At 41.3% G+C, this 25,457-nt stretch overlaps 1 protein-coding gene across 1 annotated transcript in view; it reads right to left on the reverse strand.

Annotated features, from left to right (window-relative positions):
* tmtc1 (transmembrane O-mannosyltransferase targeting cadherins 1) overlaps nucleotides 1–24,905 on the reverse strand; it is a 105,208-nt gene extending 80,303 nt beyond the window's left edge. Inside the window, exons 1-2 of the mRNA XM_029495390.1 lie at nucleotides 24,511–24,905; nucleotides 7,128–7,305 (exon numbers count right to left, since the gene is read on the reverse strand). Of these exons, the coding sequence (XP_029351250.1) occupies nucleotides 7,128–7,305; nucleotides 24,511–24,806 (474 nt within the window). The 5' untranslated portion in view covers nucleotides 24,807–24,905. The remainder of the gene's footprint in view (nucleotides 1–7,127; nucleotides 7,306–24,510) is intronic.
* Nucleotides 24,906–25,457: the final 552 nt, after the last annotated feature.

The following is a 25,457-nucleotide window of genomic DNA, read 5'->3' on the forward strand; positions in this document are numbered from 1 at the left end:
AGCTCGGTTAAACACACCCAAATACACATTGAGCATGTGTGACTTTTTGCAGGCAGACTGTCACCCAAGGCACCTTCTGGAAAGTGTTGTGTAGTCTAGTCTGTCCTGGCCTTGATCGAAATCCACCCTGAGACATCTTTATTTGTGTGTGAATGTGTGTGTGAGTGCCCATGCAACATGGCACACATGTGGCTGACAGAATACACATATGGCCAGCAATTCTAACAGCAGAAAGACGAGATCAGCTATGGATGAATGGAGGCTTTTCAGCTCTGAAACAGGAGCCCCATTCACTGGATATGGACTGGCTGACTTACTGCCAGATCGGCCATCTTAGACAAGGAATACGGTGGAAACTGTCACAGTGACCCTGGTTCTGCTGAGTTTCAGCCAGAATTTTTCTGCAATACAAACAACTGGAGAAAAAAAAGGTGAGACACAACTTGTGATACAAACAGCCCCAAGGGTCAAACTAAATGTTTCTCTATTCCAAATGATTAAAACAAGAAAAGCATTGAGAGTCTAATCAGAGACGGGGACATCTCATTACTGATTGTGGAGCTGCATAACATAAGAATTCAGCAAACTGAATAATGACTCAAAAATAAAAACTCCCATAAATAATGTGAGCCAAGAAACCAGACCAACTTACATCGGCCCTGACAGCTCTATGCACTCTGACTCAAGGAAACGCACGCGAATATAGAAAACACGAGTAAATTCAAAGATCTTCATGGATTTGACATCACATATGTTCTCCATATACTCTGTCTGCTTGTGTATTGAATTGCAGGGCCACTGTAAGAACTGCTGCGTCCAACAAAGTTGCACTATGCGCTGCTGGATGCTGAGCGAATGTGGCTCAGTAAAAACAGATACATACACCTGCAGCTCTTTATGCAGCCAAGGCACAAACAGAGAGAAGTGATGTAATCCAGTGGCTTTGTTTTTATCATCTCACCTTCAAACCTGTTATGGCTCAGGGCTGAAAGTGATGCTTAAGGCAGATTACTTTCTATAAATCCATACATTGGTTAAAAGCTGGACTGCAACAAAGAGACCAGCAATGTAGTTTGTAATGGCTCTGACTGACTGACAGACATCACTAAGTTACTGGTGACTAAGCTTTTACAGCCTGCTCTGTTGCCATCATTGCATATTGATAGGGCATGAACCCAGTTCATGGCTTGACTGTGTATAGTATTCTACACTTAAGAATTAAGGGTTTCCACCGACTGAAATGCTAGAAAGCTTTTGATTTGAAATGGTTTCAGGAAATGCTTAGTTTCTTGGATTAACTGATCAAATATAGGTAAAAAAAACTTGGCTCTAATAAAAGTCTGTTATGTTCCACAGATGGAAGAAAATAAAGGCTCGACTGTTGAGGAACCCGTACAGAGGCTGTGAACTCCTTTAGGAAACTCATTGGTGACGTCATAGAGGATGGCTATCTTAAATAAAGTGTGTGTCTGATAACGCAGTGCATGCGAGGTTCTAATGGTTATTAACAGATTGCTATGAGACAGGTGCTTTTATCTTGAAACGCCTGCACAGACAAATATGGCAGCAGCATCCTTTTGCTGAGTCTACACGAACCCAGCTGTGGTGAGTTATTTCGCTATTGACGTAAATGATGTAAGCTAACTAGAGATAAATAAAAGCTACCATCAATTTCATAGAGATTGTCTGACTATTAAACAGACCGGGGAGAAACAGACTTTACAGACCTTACAGAACAGCTGTGCACATTTGTTTTTGTCTTAGTTTGGTTAGACGGACTAAGGCTGCAAAGGAGCCGAGCTGTGAGCTGTTCTGAACATTTACCCTCAGGAAGGAGTGTTTAAACCTTTGCGACAAAAATTATATGTATGACTGTTTCGCTTAAGATAACGCCTTGGAATACACTGCAGGCAAAATTTCTTATTTCAGACGTTGAGAGGATGGAAGGCTGCTTATGTTCCCAAACTCTCTTCATTTCTTTTGGGTCTGCACTCTGAGTGAGGGAAGGAGTCCATTTGAGAGAACAGGCATGAGCTGAATTTGTGTGTAATCGTCTGGGTGAGAAGTGTGTTTCTGTGCATCTGCCATACTCGTTTCTTATCATGATACAAGAAATGAACTCCATCTGGTCTTAATGACAGAGCCTGTTAATACTGGGCAACAGTCTGGAATTCATTACGCTGTGTGTGTGTGTTTGTGCATGTGTGTGTGCGTTCACGTTTGTATATAGGCAAGACTCCATCCATTTGCTCTATTTGCACAACAGTAGTTGATGGAAACTGGAAATCTTCCTAAAATGTGCATATTTAGATTGACTTTAAAAAGCTACTCACATTTTCAGTCCCATTCCAGACTGGCAGAACAAATTTTTCTAAGTTAGGGAAGCTAATGGAATCTGGTATCAAACCTTATGTCTGCTCGCTCGTCTTTATAAACCAGAGGCACTATACAAAAGTTTCACTTTTTCAGTTACTTTCAACAGTTGAAAAAAGTTAATCAGCTTTGTTATAACGTGGTATATGATGTTGCTGGTGGTAACTCTGTAAACAAAATTCCCCGAGGCTAAAGTGAAACTTGTGGCTGTTGTCTAATTAAAGTAAAAACTACTCTTTACAAATGAAATCTTCTTTCAATCCGTTTAATGGCAGTTGTGGAGATCTCGGGACATGGCAACATCAATAAAGATAACAATAGGATAAGGCAATTAACACTAGTCAGACTCTCAGACAAGCTCTAATGAACTTTTTTTGGAGGCATAAACAAAGGTTAACTGCAAAATTGTTCGTCAAACTTTACTCAGTCACACAGGCTTATGCTCCTTATCGGTCAATGCTTCATCTAGCAGTGCTCTCCCTGCACACTATTCCTGCAAGACGGGGAAAATCTGCAAAGTGTAATAACTATTCTCAGTATTGCAATGACAGCTTGACTTGACTTGAGATTTGTGTAGCCAGCTAACCTCATAGTCATCATCAATTTGGCACGATGGCCCGTGTGTTGAGTCTCCATCTAACAAGTCGAATGTTCACATCCTGAGTGTGAATGCAGGATCTAGACGTTTACACTGAGGTTGCCGTGGTCAGCCAGTGGGTGCTCATTTGATTTCTTTTTTTTTTTTTTTGGTTGCAGCTACAGGTTGCTCGGTCAAGGGGGAAGCAGCATTTGAAGATTACCTATGGTAGTAAAGTGGAATACGATGCCATACAGTATTTAGCGCATTCCACCGTCATATGGATTTGCTTGAGTCCAAACCCAAGCAAATGTGATTTGTTCGGTGTCCGTCCACAGTCACCAAGCCACCATCCAGTCCAAATGTTGCTGCCTCTTCTGGCAGTTTGATTGGCATGCTTGGAGATGAGCAGGGAAATCAAACTCTCCCCTACACTGGCCCAGAGACTTTGAGACCTTATTTCTGACTCCGTCACGCTTCCTGCTCTGACTTTCTTTTCTATGTTTTTGTCTTACTTGCCTCACTCCCAGCTTGCTTTCCCTCCCCTCTCTTCTGAATCTTGTCTTTGCCCTCTCCGCCTCCTCTTCATGTCTCTCCGTTTCTGTGCAGGGAGTCAGGGGAGTGCTCTGGCAGGAAGCCCTGTCCTGCTACAACCCCTGCTGCTCCCCATTCATCTCTCTGTCGCTCACTCCCCCTCTCCGCTTCTCTCCTCCTTTCAACGCCTTCCTCCACCAAGTCACGCATTTCTTCTTCATCGCTCGAGCCCTTCTACACGCTGCAAATACTCCTCTGCTCCATTCAACCTCCCCCCCACCTCCATTCCACTTCAACCTCTTCTCTAGCACACTGCTGCAGTGAACATCTGAGTACTTTATTGTCATCTCACCTGTAAAGCTGGGATGGGCGGAGGGAAGAGGAAACAAACTTCTTCCTCCAAGGCACTTACATTTTCCATAGAGTCTACAACTATAACTGACTTGCCTCATTTTTGGAGTCAGATAAGGAAAATTGTTGCCCTTTGGGAGTCAGATGGAAAGTAGAGCAGAGGTTCTAAATGGCAGGAGTGTGGGAGCTGAATTGGCCCAACAAACAGGGACACAAAGGAGTTGGAGGTCTGAAAGCAGGAGTGAGTTAAATAATAATGTGACACTGTGCTGATTCCAAGGGAACTGCTCTGTTACGCAGAGGCACTTCTGCAGGGTACTGCAAGTTCAGCCACGAGGGGCAGAAGATTGGAGCATTTTTCAACCGAATGGGATATAAACTCTCCATCATGTGTCTTACAGCCTCAAAGAAAGGGACAGAAAAATAAAGAACACTAATAAAGAGCCCTTTACTGGGAAATAGTAACCCACTGCTTCTTATGGTGGTCAGTGGACCATCATGATATCACTGTAAATCCGTATTCTCCTTTAAATCTCTTCCCAAAACACAATTACATTTTTTGACATTTTTATTTCTGTGGTCCTTATTGTTGTTTTATTTATTGCCTCTTTTTATTTACTGTTTGTGTGATCTTTTTGTTTCCGCATCTTATGTTCAGGTAACTTGAATAAAATTCTTATCTGGTTCTATTTTTTGTTGTTTAACACTGAATAAAAAGAGCTAAAGTGAATAAATGAAGCGATTATTAGCAGTATTACTAAAATGAAAAGATATTAGTGAGTTGGTGTGGAGCATATTAAGTGTTGTCTGGTTTCAAAGCCCTGAGGAATGTATAATCTCCATCAGGAAGATATTTACTGCTGCTGAAGCTTTGGGGTAGATTTTTTAGGGGAGAGGAAATAAAGAACATCCCTTGATACTGCCTAAAATAATATGTCTAGCATAGACACAGATGCCATTAAACATAACAAATCAAAACAAGTTTGTCTCTTGGAAATGTTTTATTCATCTTTTATTGCGTCAATTTTAACTTTTCCAGTAAAGTTTTGGGTTGGCAAAAAGAAGGGAAATAATGTCAGACTTTGCCAAAAGATCATTGGCACTAACTACAATGATGCCAGGCATGCTTATCAAGAGTATCTCTGAGGGAAAACTACACCACTCTTCCCTACTTTCCATAGGTGGATCAAAGCAAAAAGACATTGGAAAGCATTTGTTCCATCAGCTGTTGTGTTTTTAAACAAGAAGTTAACCAAGCTGTCATGGCAGTTAACTAACACTAATTGAATCTTCTGTTGATAGTAAATGTATGTGTCTGTATTTTTTTTTATTTAAACAAGAGTGCCCCTTGGTGACAAGTAACACTTTCTAATCTATCTAATGTTTTGAATCAATCAAAGCAGCAACGCAGGGACTAGACCAGCAGACCCTAAGGGATCTGTGCTCTGCGCCTTGGTTCTGAATAAATTCTGAGTCACCTTCAGCTGAATCCCCCACCCTCACCACCCCCCTCAGCTCTGCTTTTTCCCACCTGCCTGACATGGTTTTACTCTTACATCACTGCACAGTGCTTTTAACCAATCAGCCAACCTCATACTGAATGTAATTATCAGGTTTCATGGGTTTTGCAGGGATTTCCACTGACTTAAGATGAACTGAACTGATGATAACTGACTGGATGTTCCACTTCACCAAGCTCCCAGGCTTTCCTTTCAGAGGAAAGCAGTGTGGGACACAGAGTTATATACATGATGTTCTTTCCACTTTCTGGGCTGTACGGTTGAAGGTTGTGGTGAATTGGTAGTAACTAGAAAATGTTGTTGCATGTCAGCCATGCAATCCTGTGCTAATAGTTGTGGAAATCAGTACTGCGGCTCATGCCTTGTTCCTTTCTACCTCTTTTTAAATCACAGACTTGAAGGTGGGGGCAATGAGGCAGGCAATGGTACAGTTTGGAAAGACAGTGACAGCTGCACAATGGTGCTTTGAAAACAACAGGAAGTAATTTTTTGTAACTTGTCCAACTCACCAGCAGGTTTAACAGTTACACAAGCCCCAGCGGCTTTAACACGCAGTAGAAAGGGACAGCCAAGGTGCTCCATATATCACTCATGATGATTCACTGTTGCACTTGCATTCTTGGATTCCATCATTATCTTAGATGTCCATTAAAAATTACTGTCCATCAATCCTGTACGCGCACAGAATTGAAAGAAGCTGCTAACAGTTAATTCATTGACTTCCACTTTGCCAAACCCTTTGCCTAAATGAGAATAAATCCACTACAGTGTAATACATTAGTGTTAGAGCATAAAGGGAACTGTGACTCCAAAAGTTAAATCACAATAATTGCAAAATTAGCAGTCAGAAAAACTACAGGAGTGACAAAGTCAATTACCATTGATTGATTGTTGTACATTATGAGGCTGCAGACTGGATGGTTTCAGATCTTTGCTTCTTAATGGCAAAAGAGAGTCTCATGCTTTCTTTCCATGTACCTTTGCATCCATTGTCATACCCTTCGCTTATCAAATCACTGCCCCCTGCTTTGTTTCAGTTATGTCTTGGTTATTTAGGAAATACACTTCACATACTAGTCCCCAGATTGAACACTATTCTCACATCTGTCTGTTAAATATTAGGTTAGTTCCAGCTTTCAGTTGGCTTAGTTTGTCAAAGTTACCTACCAACATCAAGACATCAGCTTTAATCTTTCAAAAATATTGGCTTCTGCCATAGGCCAGGCCAACCAACAAAGTCTTACTGGCCCAGCCAAAAAATAATCAATGAGATAAGGTTGCCCCATGCTCGTGATCATCTCCCTTTAAGGGGCTTAACAGGATCCAAGGCTCTTGGGTGAGAGACTAGAGCTGGTAAGGTTGTGTCGGTCGTAATGGCCCAGTTTTGAAACACAGAAAATTTAAACCTTTCCTCATTTATCTATGTTTTTATCATTAACTATCATTTTGCGGGGCTTTTCATGCCTTTATTTTAACTATTAAGTAGCAGAGCGGTCACCAAGAAACAGAGAATGAGAACAGGGGAAATGCCTGAAACATAAGACCAAAGATGGAATCAAAGCCGAGATGCTGCGATAACATGGCATGCACACTGACCATTCAACCTCCCACGCTGCCCTATGGTAACTTGGTATTCTGTGTCAAGTGTTCAGAGGGAATTTCAACTGAGAAGCTTGTTTTACTGTTTCTACTGCACTGCATGTTCAATAAACTTTAGGGTGGATCCTCTGTTAGTTCCCATGTGTGACAGTCTGTCCGTGTTGTGTACTCACGGCCTCTGTGTGGACAGGGTGCACAGCAAAGAGGAGGGCCGTGATGAATGCCAGGCGTGAGTCTTCAAACACATAGCGCTCGCATGTGTGCATGAGCAGGCAGGTGACAGCGCAGTGCAAACACACATTGACGATGTGGAAATACAGAGGCGTCGTCCCGCCAAGCAGGATGTTTAACCTGAAAGAAAAGATAGAAAAGTATTCAGATGTGGCAGGACGCATTTGTATCAGTAAGATATATGCATATAATCTGTATAAAACATGTGTAGTCAGTGTCACTCATTTTCTCATAAACCCTAATCACACGCAGACAAAAAAGGGTCAAGCTTATCTAAAAGGATCATTCAGCAATACATCACTCTGGATTTACAGCGGAAGCCTAAAAAGTAAATGACCTTCTACATTTCCTGGATGAAGCAATAGTCTCATAATCCTGAACAGAATCTCAATCCATTTTCCACAGCACCATGAATTTCAAATGAAGACAGCACGATTGCTTCGGGAGAGAATGTCAGATTCCTGACATCACATCACACCCTGCTTAAGATCTTCCAGCAGCTACTCCCTCTGTGAAGGATAACAATGAGATACGCAATTTTTACCTAGTTTATCATAATTGGTATAAAGCTGTGACAATGCCTTCTTCAACTAACAGAATATCAGCCGCAAACAGAAGATAACAAACCCAGGAAGAGAGAAACTTCACAGTGGTTACATTTCAACGGATATATCTTTTAAATGAATTCAACACCAAGATGGAATCAGCGGTTTGCATTTTAATGAAGAAAGGTTTGTATCAGACATGATCACAAAAAGAATAAAGGTTCGATAATATAGTACCATGTCATTCATGTCATCCCAGGGACAGTTTCTTTTTTTTTTCTCCTGTTCTGAGACGTTTCTTAACCCTGTCCTCACTTTTGAGGCAGCCGAAGCTGTAGAAAATTCAGTATATACGCAACACACTGAAGAAAATGTATTGTGCTTCACCGTTCAGTGGTTATCAACGAAATAAAATGTTTTTCTGCACAATGAGACCATTAACTGAACTTGATGTAGCTCGAGGGCACAGAATACAGCATAAAAGGTGTAGTGGGCTGAGGCCAAGCTCTCACCCTTCTAAAACTATCAACAAATTCTCACTTTCAAATTGCTGCTCACTGTCATATTGCATATATTTAAAAGAATTTCCTCTTATGCAGTTTATTGTGCGTAAATTCCTGCAAATTACCATTTTGCATTTTGTTTTGCTGATTTCAGAACACTTAAGGTGAATCAGCAGACGTCATCAGTCATTTCTCTTTGCTGAAGGCTGTGTTGTCACAGCAAGAGACAAAAGAGACTCAACAGAGGACATGAATAATTTGTTGGCCATGGAACTTGACAAATCCGGCTTTTGTACCAACCTGGAATCTGATCTAAAATGGAAGAGTTTTGTCATTAGCTGTGATGGTTATTTTATTTTCAGTCTCTTCAGCTCACATGTCAAAGTGTTCTGAGAGTTATGAGGCAATCGCCTACATCAAATTTTACAGTGAGCAAACTATGGAGGGTGTCTTCATGAGATAAAACTGTTTTCTACAAACCCCTTGGTCTTCTCTCTTTGTAAGAGACAACATTTTGGAAACCATCAAAAAGCATGAGTGCAATACAAAGTAAGCATTTTAAAATATCAAAAGAAGCTAAAAGCAAGTTAATGAATGTGGCAGAAGTTTATCTCCTTTTGAAAAATCCTCAGGGTTCACTAGATTTAGTACAATTTGTTTTTCATGAAAATTGAATGAATGAAGAGAGAGAGAGCACTAAGTTCCTTTTGCATTTTACATTCTTGCGTGCATTTACACTACAGCTTGAGACCTTAGTTATTGCTTTTTGGTTATTTGTCTCCGCCAAGCTGCCAGGTTGTAGGAAATATGACCACAGTTTCCTCTTCTGAGGTACAGCGTTGAATAGAAACCAGAGGTGCTTGTACAGAACGTTATGTCACAGTGAAGTCAGCCATTGACCTTTTGGATAGAAAGTCCTCACTTCATCATTTTATGCTTTAATTGTTTCATAATAAGTGTATACTGTTACAATGACCTTGTTTGCATCAGTCCCTGAATATCATTCCTGAGGACAAAACTGTGAATTTGACCTGTGACCCACACAGGTCATCTGCCAAAATCTTAAGAAAGTCCCTCAAAGGGTTATAGAGATGGACACATGGACAACATGCCGCCACAATGTGACTGTTAACAGTCTGACAGCAAGCCTACTGTTCTTTTTGTATATTTTGTTTAGGAAACAATCTGCTGAATGTTTTATGGTTATTTACTTCTGCCTTAGAACAAAACCAAGGAGCTGTTAGCTGCCCTGTTTTTCACTGTGGCAGCATTACTCTTAAATAAGCTGTTCAGCCAACAAAGAGGCTGGAAAAATATGATTTAATCAGTTTTTATTTGAATGATCCATCATCCACTCTTATAGTGCCAAGGCTGATCTTTGCATTTCTCAATAGACATGCAACATCAATGTTACATATTGTGTGTCTGTACTTGTTGTTAGTCTCTGATATGTAAAACGTCTGCTTTGTCACAACCTGCAAAAAAGGTTATTTTAAGTTAAAAGGGAAATATATGACAGCTGCTGTATGAGCTTCACTGAGTAAGTTACAGTCTCTGCTGTTGACTGCTGTGTGAATAGTTCCTGTCTATTGGAGCCAGCGCATTTTACAGGATGGCTGTGACTCAGGACAGTCAGCTGACTCTGGTACCTGCAGGAGGCGACAGACTGAGAAAGACAAACTGATCTGAGCTCGGTTTGTGTTTGTTGGACAGAGATTACCTCCAGCAACAAGATGTGAGGCTGTGGAAGAGGCATGAGCACAATGGGTTCAGCTTTACTCAGTCTCTCCATGCTGATAGCTATCTGCAGATGTTAGCCTGATGTCCTGACAACAGGCATTGATTCTGTCAGTGCTCACAGTGATCATTACAGTAGAGATCTTTATTTACTGGGAGTTATTGTTAATGATAGTCTAAGTGGATAGCACCTAATGACAACACCCTTTACATCCTGTACTGTTTATTTCATGGCTCTTGTGCACGTTAGTCTAAAAATACAGAATTATTATATTTTCAATTTTCTGCATTTGCCAGGGAAAACAAATGCCTGGCCCTCTTTTTTTAAACAGTGGAATGTGTTTACAATTCACACATATTGATATTCAGGGAAACAAGTGTTACTCTGTTGTTGAATAAAAAAGAAATTTAAGCTGACTGGATAAATTCTAAGAAGCGCTTAGAGCCACATTAGTATTTACCTGATGTAAGTGAATCATCAAGACGGTCCAGATGCCTAGAAGTACTTTTTTACTAGGTGTATTTTACCCTTAGCACCACATTTCTAATACTTCTCACATACAACAAGAATAAGAAATACAAAGACAAGGCAGATATCATGAGGAAGGATGCAAAGGATGTCACATGGTCAAACTTTGTTTTTTAAGGCAAGAGACTTATTTTACAGCAAATATTCCAGTTTTCGATTAGCAAAAGAAAAATGTGGAACACAACGATAAGCTGAACTGATGATGTCAGACACAGTGGCACAACATTGTTTTCCCTCTTTGACACAGAATATGAAGCAGGTTAAGGAGTTTTAGTGGGTTCTTTTGCATAAGTGCACCCCAGAACAAGACTTTGCAGAGCAAAACACAAAACCAAACAGAGAGAGCTGAATGGAATATGGAATCGCATCTGAACTCCCTATCTCTGATTATAATTGGTTCTAATCGAGTCCTCTGTGAGCCCTCGTCGAGCCTATTATGTGATGAAGGAGACTCTGGCCTCTACTACCATCTTTCTATTCATAATTCAATGAGGGTGACTGATACAATCTTCTTGAACTTGCAGAGAGAGCATTAACCCTCACCATTATCTCACCCTGACCTTAGATGATGATGATCTACCCTCACAGCTGATGCTGAGATGACTGTGGAACAACTGAAGGATTGTGGGATGGATTTCTCAGAGGGCCTGGAGGGTCCTGACCAATCCAGAGGGCAAAGGTTTTAGAGGAATTTCAATTTTTCATTTAGGGCATTTAACTGATGTGCTCATTCAGGGAGACTTCATATGAGGGGCCAGGTCAGGTGCAGCATCCTGCTCAAGGACGTTTTGAAAGGAAGCGTTGCTATCGCCTGGTTCTGCCCAAGGTTTCTGCCTCTTAAAGGAAGCTTTTTCCTTGCCACTGTCACCAAGTGCTTGCTCTTGGAGGAATATGTTGGGTCTCTTTAACAACTCGATAAAGACCTTGGTCTACACCTGCTGTATGTGTAAAGTGCTTTGATGTAACTATGTTATGATTTGGCGTTATATAAATACATTTGATTTGATTTGATTGATGGATACTCTTTCTTACTGTCAGAGGAAACTCATCCGTCACTTCTGTGTGATGGATCTGCGTAACCTACAGACCCAGAACCTCATGCATACTATCATGTACCATGTGTAAATTTAGTCTATTTTGTCTTCACATATTAATGTCAAACTAATCATGATTTTGTAAGAGCATGGCACCAACTCGAAGTTTACTCTTTTTGACACCAGTAACTTATTTTTATACTGCAGATAGTACGCACTAAATGTGATGTTATTATTATAGCAATGACCCACAAAGCTATTATAACGTGAAAGACACATAAACAATGGAGGACATGAAAAGCTTCTTGGCTCTGGATACGTGGGTGTGTGTCAATGCAAGAAGACAAATGTTTCTAAGGAGGCCGAAGGCAGCAAAAGTAACAATGATACGACAGACCCATTAAGGGTGCCTAAAAGTTCCCGACTTCCAGGAAATCTACTGACATCGACTGCATTAACTTGGAAACTTGGCATGAATTTTGTGAGCAAGGTCCTTGATAGCAAAACCACTATATGTTATTGAAGCTGTCAGTAGAGGAGAACTCAGGCAGTGACCAGTCTAGAAAGGTTACACTTAGACCAGAGCTTTGGTGTCACTGGCAGGGTAAACATGGAAATTGTCTTCTAACAGAGTTAGCTCAGATGTTGTCACACAGTTTGGTTCAGGAGTAGGTGGGACGAGACTGTTGTGATATTTTACTGTAGACTGTAGTGAGGTTTCTTAATTTAGTGAACAAACTGAGCTTTGGGTTGAAAAAAACATTACGCGCATTTTCAGCTATTTCCATGGGGCATGAGGAAGAGGGGGAGACTGTGAGAGCACTGCGTTTCGGCTTGCGGCCTCAACCAGTGACGTCTTGTTATAGACTAGACCAGAAAGAGGCGGTGACCAGGCTGAGGAGTCTGAGATATGCTGTATAGCCTCCTGCAACAACAATGCAGAGAGATGGATTGAGTACAAGTGGAAATTAAGACAGCTGGTATTTCAGGAAAGGCCAGGGAGTAGCCAGAATTCAGGGTAATTGTCTTCTGAAGACCCTGAAGACAAGAAGTTCAGAGCAGCTGTGTCATGAATTATGGGACAGACACGTCTCTATCCTCTGTTTTTGACTGTCAGGGTGAAGAGATGAAACACAGGTAATTGAGCTCACTGTCCCTCTGCTGGTTAGTGACTATGCAGCAGCAGCAGCACCAACATGATGACTTTCTGTCTTTTACTCCAATAAAATCTCCCATGCTAGAGACTGGGAGACTTGTGAGAATACTAAAAATAGATTAATTATTCCAGAGAACATTGCATCAGCAGTTAACAGCTATGGTAATTTGCCTTACCAAATCCCTGCAAAGTAAAATAAGATGAATAAAACACTGCAGGCAAGAGAAGACGACAACTAAACTATGCTGGAAATGCCTCAGATAAGCTCTGAATGTGATAAAGAATAAACTCTTCCTGAATAAAGGATAGCAGATAATTAAATGTCCTGGCTGGCAAAATGACAGCAAGTCCCTGACTAGATCCTTGAACTTTTTAAATTATTAAATAGATAAACAGCATTTTGGAAATGAAACTATCATTATCTGAGTCAGCCTCCCTGACTCAAGCAGTGTTACACATCTCTCTCCTAACCACCACGTCATTTCTAATTTTTCACTCTTCATCTCCTGCTCGGGTGTGACACCTTCCCCTCCTCATCCACCAGAAGAGCATCCGTCACTTCTTCCTTGCCTGTCTCGTGCTGTCTGTCCTCGTGTTTCTATTTTAATCACATGGTTTCTTTCTATCCCTCACTCCCCCATTTCTTTTTTTTTTTTTTCGCTCCCTCGTTTTCTCACTGCAATCACTTTTCAGTTCGTGGTGCACATCAGGGCCCAACTATAAAAAGGACCTTGAGGCTGTTTTGTGTGCATGTGTATGTGTGTGAATGTACTCTATCTGTGTGTGTCCTTCACCTTGATCACATCCCAAAAGCCTTCAAGTGTACTGGCACAGAAAAGACAATGTTGGATTGCCTACACATTCCCCACAGGCATGTGTGTATGTATGTGTGTGTGCTTGTGGGTGAAGGTGTGTGCTTGCCAATATGTAAAGTAGACAAATATGCATATGAGAGACCCGCAAGACACAGGTGTTGGATGGGTTCACCCATCTGTTCCTCTACATGCATAAAAAAATGCCCCCTTGGATCATATGCTCATGATTTATTTAATGTAAAGTAGACGTCAGCAAGAGCTGTCCGAGCCTAGTAACAACAAACCTAGTAACAACAAACCTAGTAACAAACAACCATATGAATCATGTTTGAAATGCTTTCAGCCTTCTAACTTGAATTGGACAAGCTGAAACATCCTGACTGGCAAGAGTGTGACTCTGGAAGCATTTCAATGATACAGCCACAGCTCTCTGGTGCTTTGCCCACTTCTTTAATACTCATTACATTGTGCCTTCAACATCTCCACAATCACTGCATTCTTAAAAAGCAAAATGTGAGGAAAACCTCCCGAAGGGAGACGAAGGAGGCAGAGCTACACTGTGACGGAAGAAAGACAGATACACGCCGGTGCTCTGAAAACAATTGAAATTTAACTTAATTTACCCTGGTTTGGCCCACTTGCCACAGCTCGTGGAGAAAATTATGGCAGGAAAAATTAGAAACTTCTGAGTTGTGATCAAACACAGTGGAAAGCAAATTTTTAACATCACAAGTTTGACCACTGGACTGACTGTGCCTCTGAGGTGCGATTTCCCTGCAACCCTGATCTAGTCTTTTCATTCAGAGATGGGGGAACAGTACCTCAGGTTGGCTAAAGTGGCTCACTGACCGCAAAATCAATGTGTGATTTGCGCAAGCTGATGATTGTATGTAACCTGTGCCAAACAGAGACTGGAAGGGTTTCAGATAAATAGGAGTGTGGAGATGAAGGCTTCCAAAGCCTCATTACAAGTTGCCACACACACTTAAACGGAAAAGTTCACACAACTGCGCAAACATTCACATTTAGTAGTCTATAAGATAAAGCCACTCCAAATGTAATTTTAATTGGATATACTAGTTATCTGTGTGTGTACATTTATTAACTGGCTATCTGAGTTTTCTAGCCAGCACTGGAAGCAGCTGGTGGTGGCAAGAGCTTCAGTCATATATAGATATATAAATAAAATCGGTTATTTTATACTATATATTTATAATGCAACAGGCTTTGCAGATCTGGCATCTAGATTTGGAGACTTTCTCTGCAGATCAGTGTTGCTTCTGCTGAAAAGCAACCCCACAGCATGATGCCACCACCACTGCTGGGGTAGTAATGGGCACGTGATGAGCAGTGCCTGGTCTCCTCCTGACATGATGCTTAGAATTGACGTCAAACTGTTCATTCTTGGTTTCATCAGACTAGAGAATCTTGTTTCTCGCAGTCTGCTTTCATTTCACTGATGAGGGGCATCATCCTGTCTTTAAGCTCTGCAGGCACTTCCTTCCCACACATGGCTTGGCATTTCACTCTGATATGCATTGTCAGCTGTGAGTCCATGTATAGACAAGAGCATGTATTTCCAAATCATGTCCAATAAATTGAATTTACCACAGGTCTACTGTTTCAGTTAGCTTCTCTTTATAGCAGTAACAGTACAGCACTGCTGGTGCTCTGAGGATTAGCCCACCTGTCATCAGCTTCAAAATTGCCAACTTCCTTCTCTTATATAATCAGATATACAAATATTTAAAAATTCTGATATCAGGCCCTGACTTTCAAAAAGTTGGGGTCACTGTCTGTCAATCTTTGATGTTAATAAGATTCATAAAACTTGATGGAAAGCTTTTTACAGGGTGAAAGAAAAGACACTGTACTTCTGATGGCAGACATTATAGTTGCAATATATATATATGATAAGATTTCAGTTGGAATTTAGTTTTCAAAAAGGAAAATCTAAAAATTATGTTATTTTGGTTGGGAATCAAACAGACACGTTATTTAGGGTTAATAATAATAATATTTTAATATTAATATTTAGTATTGCTTTAATAATATTTTTGATAGGCCAAGGCATGCAGGACAAATATTTTTACACATTTTGGCATAATGGTCAGTGCTGCTGGCCCACAACTAGAGGGTCTGAGTGTGAGTGTGAGTGGTTGTTTGTCTCTTTGTGTCGGCCCTGTGATGGACTGGTGACCTGTCCAGGGTGTCCAAGCCCTCACCCAATGTGAGCTGGGATTGGCTCCAGAACCCCTGTGACCTCGAAAAGCAGATAAGCGGTAGAAGATGAATGAATGAATGAATGATTCCTCAAAAAAAGGGCAGCTTCTGTAATTTGGATATTGTTTGGATATTTGAATATTTTCGTTTTTGTACATTGTTTGACTGTGTAGTCCTACTTTTACGGTACTTAATGTAACAAGCTGTCTCTCTTCTGTGTGTGCTGACGGGCTAAGACACACACATGGCTTTTCTTTGAGTCCTTCAGAAATAGCTCCATATGTAGGTTGTGTGCACAGCTAGAGTAGACAAGCGAAAGAGAGTGGGTGTGTGATGGTGCAGCTGATCACTTAGTACTGAAGATGTGATATGTCATAACACATAGGCACCTTAGGCTGTTTTTAATTAAATGATATGAATTGTGAGCTCATTTTGGGCGTTTGCTGAAATGATTGAGTTTTTTTTTTTTTCCCCTTGGGAGGACAGGCTCATCCCTATGAGGTCTGAAATCTATGGCCATGCTAAACGTACTTTGTTATTTTTGTATGTACTGGCACAGTGCAAAACAAAAGTGTGTATGTGTCATCTGTCCACCCAGTGATCAATATTCTTTCTCAAGTATATCAGAACCTTGAGCGATGAGTAAGGTCTATTAATCTGTCTTCAAAGCGTGTTTTGAGATCAAAACATTTCATTTTAGCAAATAGTTGCACCATCATCCCCATGTAAAGGTTCTATCTGGACGAATGAAGACTGATCCACACCGATAAAATCAATTTCTTTTCAAACAAGCTAAATCTTCCATTAGCGCACCTCATTTCACTCTTTTCAAAGTAACTCATTTAAAGCCGCACGCCATCTGAGTTGTGTGCTCTGGTATGTACTAGCTAATTTTTTTGTGTGCCATGGGAACATCAATAAATTGTAGACAGAAAATATTCTGGGTCACATTCTCACCCTTTAAACTGCATGAGTCTCTGCATGAACACCAGTCACGTGACATGCCACCCACAACCACAAGCCAATTCTCTACCTGTGGGAAACGCAGCACTCATCCTGAAAGAGCTGCTGCACAGAAAATTTTGCTTCTGGTCATGTGATTGCTCATTCACAAAGGTTTGTAGACACACAACAGCCAGGATTGTCAGAGCAAATGAGGCTGATACTATCCACTCAGGGGTTATAGTCAAATCAAGATGTCATATAGCCAATAGCCAAATGAGTGAGAGAGAGTAAGAGGACAGCGATGTAAGACTGTCCAGTTTTTTCCCCACTGTCTCATTCTTTTTCCATGAGTGGGACGACAAATGCATTTTATGGATATCTTCAAATGTCACAAACAAAGTATTATCTGTTGAGATTTGATAATCAGAAAATTCACAATATCCACCCAGAATCAGCAGAGGTAAGCACAAAGAAACAGCTGCACTTTCTCTCTTTTCCAAAAGTTCTGTTTAATAAGAAGCATCAAGCTAAGAAACCAACTAATTGACACATTCTGTCTGTGTGTTGATCTGCTCTGGATCCTACGCACAACAAACTGCACTTGGCTCACAATCAACTGGGTGGTGTGTCTGTACGGCTGTGTTGCAAGCTTCAGCTATACGAGTTGCATATCAAGGGCAGAGTTTATTAATGAAGTTATTACAATACAGCGAAAACAAACCAAACATTTTCTTGACATTGGCAAAGCAATCACTCTGACGAGCCTTGAGCACCGAGATCATCATTCATCAGCACAACTTTAATATTCACAGGGAACTGTTCAAACTTAACACAATGGTACTGTGACTGCTACTGATGCTTCTTATTAATTACTTTTACAGTTCTCTTAGATTTATTATTTATTAAAGATAAAAAGGGGAAAATTAAGGATTTTATTAAGATAGCTTTTTTTAATAGACCTATATAACTATGCAAACTAGACAAATCACTAATATTTTAAAATTGAACACATTTGTATTATTTAATTCTGTGTTAAATAACTGTGTCTTGGCTGCAGGCTGCCAGCACACACACCTGAGGCAAAGGCAAACTGTACTTGTCTCTGCTTGTACATGATGGACTCTTGCTGGATGCTTCTGCAGATTGCTTGTTTTTCCGCCCTCTTGGGCTAAAAACATGTAGCACTTGTGGCTACGAGCATAACCACATGTTGAATGCTTAGTCGTCTTCAATATGGTAGCTAATAAAAGAGTCTCTGTTTGTGTCCTGCTGCTTGTGAGAGAGAACTTTTTTATACACAACTTTTATTGGGAAATAATAAATAGTAAGTCCGTTTTTTATTCTTTTCCTTCCGTATACAAACAGATAACGTCGGAGCTTTTCGACATTAAAGATTCAGCACCAGTGCCAATTTAATAGCAAACCAGATTTCTTACTGTGACCTGAATTAACCTTTAATCTGTATCTCTGCACAGAGAAAAGAGAGCATGCATCTCTGCAAATGCACCCAGTCGCTGAGGTGTAATGTTTGGGGGAAAACAGTGTCTCCACGGTCATCTTCTCCCCAGGTGTCTCAGGAAGGTCAGCATCCTTCACATGACAACTTAATGAAGGTGGTGTGGAGAATTTGATGACCAAACAGCCCTGGGAGCTACAACCAAAAACACTGAGCATCCCTTCCCCCCACCCCTCCTCGTATGAGCAATAAGGCAGCACATGTCACACTTAAAAGATCACTATCCCGCTCCGCTGTCTCCAGCCATTAACGTGGCCCTGCTGTCTCCTGCACATGCTTGTGTGTGTGTGCCACTGAGAGCCCCCTCCGAGAAGCATTAAGCAGCCAATATCTTCTCCAACAACTGTACTACAACAGAGAGGAGGGCCAGGCGACTGCTTGAGAGGCTGCTACAACGCTGTCGGGTAATTAAGCTAAGTATCATCAATGAAATCAGTGAAACCATCACGTTACAGGGCCACACACACACCAGGGTTCCTACCCACTCCACTTTAAGTCAGTTCATGTCACCAAGCCCACCAATTGTTTTTCACTCAAGGCACGTATTTGCCTCTGTAACGGCATCACTCTGTTCAAAGCAAGTGATGTTGCTGGAGCTCCCTGTCCCCCTGGGAAGACCAGATCGAAGAAGGCCAAGAACAGAGAAGGGGGCTCCAGGGGTTTTTATCGGGACAGCCTCTACATCAGTCACTGTCTCCTTGGCATCAGGGCTGCAGTAAAGAAAAGCAACCAAAAACATCACATCACATCAACATCAAGAGAGCATAGAGAGCATTGAGGTGGCAGGGGATTGACATTCTTGATGAAGATGTCTGATGATCTCTGGCCTGACACACTCCAAGACCATGGTTTCATGGCTGACAGGACATCCCAATTACACCATTTTGTGTTTTCAGAATTCCCTTGAAAAACTACTTCCATAATAAAAGTGGTTTGAGCTCTTTGGATATTAGAGAATATTGCAACATTTTCTTGCCAAAAGTTAAATGAGAAGACTTTACATTACAATGACAACTGTTAGAAGCCAGTTAACATAGCTTGGCAAAAGACTGGAAACAAGGGAACCATAGCCAGCTTGGCTGTCTTAACTCCCTCTGAGAAAAATATCTGTCTTCAGACCCTCCGGTGTGTTAACCGGCTGGTCTCTGTGTCTTGTCATCTGGTTGCTGCTGAGCAGGTAGTGTAAAGTGGCCAAGCTGTATAATTTTCCCCAAACATGGTCATTTTCATTCATTGTTGATATAAGAGCATTGTGTGGTATAACTGTAATACTAAAAACACCACAGTGTGTGCTCCCGCTGGCTTGTATTTTAGATTAATTTTGAGTTATATTTGATTTAATTGCACGCAATCCTTCCAATCCTGCTGTTCAGTGAACTAAAACACTAACCCTTCAGTTATGTTGCCAAAGGAAGGTTACGTTGTCACCCACATACTCACACCCCCATCACTCATAATAGCACTGACGGCCATGTGACAGTGAATACGTATTTATTATATTATGGTTCAGTCTATAATTTGCTGTCATACATGACAAAGAAGAGCAATAAGAAAATAGGCCTCAGTTCAATTCCCAGGTCGTCCAGTATACATTCCTCAGTGTCCTTGGGAAACATCTTGTATCATTATGTGTAATAGGGGAGAGCAGTTAAATGTAGGGTAAAAAAGTGCTATAGCTTCCTATCTTCCATTGCACCTTAAACAGTCAATAAGACTAATAAAGAAATATATAAGTGCAGTGTATTTACCAAGATTTAACACTTATATTCCCCTAACACAAGAATAATAAATGTTACAAATGCTGCAGTCACCAAATTAGTGCAAGTTTCCACCACGAAATCTTGTTTAAGCAGAACTCATTAGTCTGGGTGTCAATGTGTGTACATCGATGGACATGTTGTAGCCCTGAGATATCATTTGCAATTTTTTTTTCGATTTGTTAATAATTCCTGCTTTTTTTCTGCTGTTACATTCGCTTTCCCCTCGAACTGTCTCTGAACATGTTCTCACCATGAACATGAGGCTTCAGCATTCACTTGTGCTTTTTTGGCTGAGTAAGAATGGAAGGGTCATAGACATCTCCTTGTTATAAAATGTTGGCCATAGTTGAAGTACTAATGTCACCATTTGATGCAGATTAAAGCCCCATGCTAACCTGTATCCACTGTCCCTCAACAGGTAAGAGCAAGGAAAAAACACAACAATTTCAGGCTTCAGATAATTATGATCACGGTAAAAGAAAAAAGGCCACCGAGCCAATCATAAAAGTGAGAGAAAATTAAGCATGTTCTTTTTCCATGAGCCAGATTCACCCAATTCAGGTTCCACAATTCACATTATAGCCACAAGTGATTTTAACAAATAGCCAAAGACAATCTTTCAGCAGTCTCCAGTCATGCTCGCAGCTCTGTGACGCTGTACTGACTGCACACGGCTGTACTTTAGGTTGAAAGCAAAGAACAGTTTACGTGCTCATATTTGTTTGCAAAGAACTCTGTGGGTTCGATTCCCAGGCAATTTGCATGTTCTCCCCATGTCTGCGTTGGTTTCCTCCGGGTACTCCAGTTTCCTCCCACAGTCCAAAACATGCATGTCTAGGTTAATTGGTGATTCTAAATTGCTGGTAGGTCTGAGTGACAGTTGAATGGTTGTTTGTCTCTGTCTGTCTCTATATGTCAGCCCTGCTGTAGACTGGCAACCAGTCCAGGGTGAACGCCAGTTGGCTCCAGCACCCTGACAACCCTGACAGATAATTTGGTTAAAACGGAATGGAATTTCTTTACATACATTAATATACATGGAGTTAACAAAGTAAAACTAAGGCTGATGAAAATGTAGCCATTTTTCAGGTGTCAAAAACCAAAGCACTGTGCTAACTCGACCCAACCTGTTGCTTGCACTAGGTAAAAGGTCAAGGTCAAGTATATATACTTTGTATCTACATACTTCATAATTCTACATACTAGGGCACTCTGTCAAAAGTGATGTCCAGATTTGTTTTGCAAATTTCAGAAGTGATTCAGTGGGATTTGAATATGATTCACTGACGTCTCATAAATGCCAGTGTTGCTTAAAGTGCTTTTCCAAGCCTGTAGGAATAGACGGTTGTATGGCTGACAATTAGAGTTCCTCAATAGAAGATCAGAATACCCCAACATTTAACTGGCAGGTCAGGCTGATGAGCGTTAAATAAGAAATCAGAATTGCCTGAGAAAATTCCACTGAAGTAATAAATTATCATAAAAAGCAAAGCTTAATATAATAACTTGTCAGCTTCTTTGGAAGAATTTTTTGGGGGTAAGTGGAAGATAATTGAGTGGCTCTGTTAGACAAATTAAACATTTAAAAATAAATTTCCAGTCATTCATGGCCAAACACACCTGTGAGGTCAATTTCCTGAGATAGGCATTACAAATGTTGTGAAACCACTGCCTAAAAATATCTGCTGCAAAGATATCATACAACACCATGGAGAGGGGCATGCTTATGAGTGGGAAGGTGACAGTGAGTGATCACGATGGTGGCTCTTTGATCATGAACGTACTGGACAGGCAGCTGAAAGCAGCTAAAGCGTGACCAGGGTAACTACAGATTTTCAAAGCTTTTCGTCCTCATACAACATTGCGGAAGTTTTACCTGCCTTTCCATCAAACACTAATTCCTACTATCCAAAGTGAGACTGAACAAACTACATTTCCGTTTGTGTAAATTATTGAAATGCATAAAATTGGGTACTCCGATATATTTTTATTTTCACTGCAAGATAATCCAGAGAAGCTAATAAATCCATATAGATATCAATTCATGATATATTGACTCTCTTCACTGGCACTGATGAAAATGAAAACGCTACATCAATCAAAGCTCAGCATAAGGAAGGGAGGAGATAAGAGACAAAATGAGGAGACAGAGGGAGAAAAGGACATAGAGAAGGTGATGAAAATGAGAGCGAAAGAGCTAGCAAACTGAAGCTAAGCAAGATGAAATATGAAGGTAATATTGTTTGTTTTTTTTAAAATACTTGCAAGGAGAAAATGGACTCATTTGCTCTGTTTCAAGTCCTGCTCAATACAACATGATGTTCATTTTTAAAAATCTGGTACCATTAAAGGGAAATAGACCATAAAGTAGGATACGAATTAGCGCATGTACAGAGCAGGTCAGATCCAGCCTTGACTCCTCCTCAGCTCCATTTTCCCCTCTTAATATTGTTAAAAAATTAAGATGGTGTAGCAAGAATTACAAACTGGAACTTTAATTAACCAATGGGTGATATTGTGCTAGGTTGACCCTCAGGCTAGGTCTAATTAACCCCAAGATATATATTCTTTGGTAATTGCAGTGGACCCTATAGCTTCAATGTAACACCACAAAACCGAGCGTGATTTTCATATGTTTCTATAGGATTATTTATTATATTATTAGGAGTCTGGCTCTTTTAGTGATAATGGTACATGTGATAAATGCGTTTTATTTCCCTTAATGGAAGCACAGCTCTATCAGGGAGGCTCAGTGACTGTCCATACCGAGAGGTATAGCCAAAGCCCACAGTGCTCAACGCCACTGAAAGTGTAAACAGCTTAATTACTTTGTTCCATTTATCATATTAAAGCAGTGGAAATTTGCATTAGGCTTAACTGGCATGAACCAGGAGTTTATATCTCCCTGGTCTCGCTGCTGAATTATTTTGCTCTAATTGTAGATTCTTTATCACTGTTTGGACTCTCAAAATATAGCACAGACTTACAAATGAATATTGTCACACTATGGTTCTGTCCCCCTCGTTAGCTCTTACACAGCCGACCGACTTTGTGGAAGTGTGTGTGCATGTGTGCGGTACTGTTGAGTTGAAGGAGACTTAAAACTAGAGACTGAGACCAAGAACTCATTAGGAAATGTTTACTGAGGTAATAAATTAAGTGAGAAGTAGGGCCATTTTCACATATCCTTCAAATCAATGTGACTTCCTTCAGAAGAGTCATCCCTGATGGTCATTAGATAAAATCCAGGTTCACCGCTCTTAAACATAAGCTTCACTTTTCTATTCTACATCTACCTTTATATGCAGTCTATGCCCTCACTACAACTCAGCATGCCAGTTTTTTCAAATACCAATCACCAATCCAGTAGCACCTAGCGTTTTTCTATAATTAAAATCTGCTGACCGCAATGCATAAAATTTGCCAGCATCGTTTGGCTCTACAGACTGAGTTGCCAGTCTGCCATGACTGATTGTTAGTGACTGATGATAAAAAGCACAAATTTCTATTGGAAATATTCGCTCACACATAGGTATCTGTCACGTAGACTCACTTTAGAGTCTGGCAGCAGTGCTGATATGTTCCCTGCTTCACAACCATAGCTCTGTGCACCAAGGGCACATCTCCCCTTCTTCCCTTGTCTCCACTTTTCATAATTGCCCAACAAACCTTCAGTCCAAGACCTGTGCATTACACTCTGAAACCGTATCCGCGATTGAATTATGCAATAAAGAGAGAGGGGAGAAGTGAGTCTTGGACCAAGAGACTTTTCTGACTCACACAGAAGTCCATTTTTGTATGAGCGAGGCTCAGTTTGGAAAGGTTCCCGTGTTTAGGAGCAGTGTGTGGGCCTGCTGTCTTTTTTTTTATTTTTTTTTTTTGTCTCAGGGAATCACTGCAACACAATATCATTCTCACCATCATCCCACCCCAGTACTGGTTCCTCCAAGACAGGCCAGTGCCAAAAAAACTCAGCAGTGCGGACCCGCCCTCCTGGTGTGCTCAGTCATCACCTCCCGCTGGATGTTCAACCCCCCCACCCACCCTCAAAAAACAAACTCCAACAAAAACAAAACAAAAAATAGAGCAACAAGTTAAACCTTATCTCTGGGTGTGTTTTTGGTTCATCCACATTCCTGTAAGTCTTAAACCGGAATTTTGCATAATCACACCAGTGCTGAGGACATGAGAGCTATGATGTGCTGGGACAAGTTGACTGTCCCCCCCCCGCCGACAGTCTGTGTAAATATTTAGAACGGGCCAAAGGCACTTGAACGACGCTGTTGCGTTCACGATCGCACTTTTCCCCTCTCCCCAGCAGCAGTGTAGTAGTTTCATCGGAGATAAGTTTGCTGGTCCTCCGTGATAACGCAGCGCGGCTGACGCGGGGAAACATTTCGCTCCAAAGCCGTCCAAAGTTGACCGCGAGGCTGCAACAGCTGGATGACGTCAGCCTCGGTCGCGTGTTTGTGTGGCTTTAGCGCGACAGTTAGCAGCGGGGGTCAGTAATAATAACAGGGCAACATGGAGGGGGGGGGGATAACGGAGTTGGAAGAACTTACTTGAAGGTGAGGATGCACAGCGGTCTGTAGGACTTGTGGCTCGTGTTGTCCACCATCCTCTTGCCCCAGAAGTCGTTGCTGAAGATGTTTCCCAGGCTGGAGCCGGGACGAACGTCCGGGTTGTTGATGATAGCCCACACATCGTCGTGCACCAACTCCCCGCGGAGAGAGTTGCCGTAGCACAGGACGCACAGGGCGGCCAGCACGGCGTAGCGACCCGCAGCCCGCACAGCCTCCGGCCGGACCGTCACACGCGGCTGCAGACGGACTTTCTTCTCCCGTCCCGGTGCTGTCATGTCGGGCCTGGCTTCTCCCGCGGCTCCGCTTGGCTGAGGATGAAGCAGGGAGCACCGGAGAGTACGTCCATTCCGCCTGGCAGGTAGCGACTGTGTGTGTTGTGGACTGCGGGGACGGTGTGGATGTGTTGTGCTACCTTCAGGTACGATCGAGGACCGTCGGACTAAAGGCCACCGGTGTCGTTAAAACAACTATCCTTTTCGTGGAACAGTAATGATTGTGTTTCATTTCTTTGGGGACATTTAGCACCGTTTTGTTCACTGGACGGGTCATCCTTTATCCTGCATGTAAAGTTAAACATAATCAAACTTTTCGTGTGTTCAAAGCTTAACTAAACATCCACTTGTTTTCTCAGCTTTCAACCACACCTCACAGCCTTCACTAACAGATGGTTATTTTCTGGCTTCCGTTTGGGGAAGCCAGAAAAATATTCCTAAAAAAGGTCAGGATGACTTTATTTGCTATTTTGGAAAGCAAAGTGTTCATTATGGCTATTCTATATTTATTTTCATACAACAACTAGAAAGAAACCCACACAGGTAGGACGGTTTTAATAACACGCATTTAATAGATACTAAGTGGGAGTGACATTTTTGTATTAGCATTGACTTAAAAAAATTATATTTAAAAAATTACTATATAGCATTATC

The sequence above is a fragment of the Echeneis naucrates genome, chromosome 23 (genome assembly GCF_900963305.1).
Source record: "Echeneis naucrates chromosome 23, fEcheNa1.1, whole genome shotgun sequence".
NCBI lineage: Eukaryota > Metazoa > Chordata > Actinopteri > Carangiformes > Echeneidae > Echeneis > Echeneis naucrates.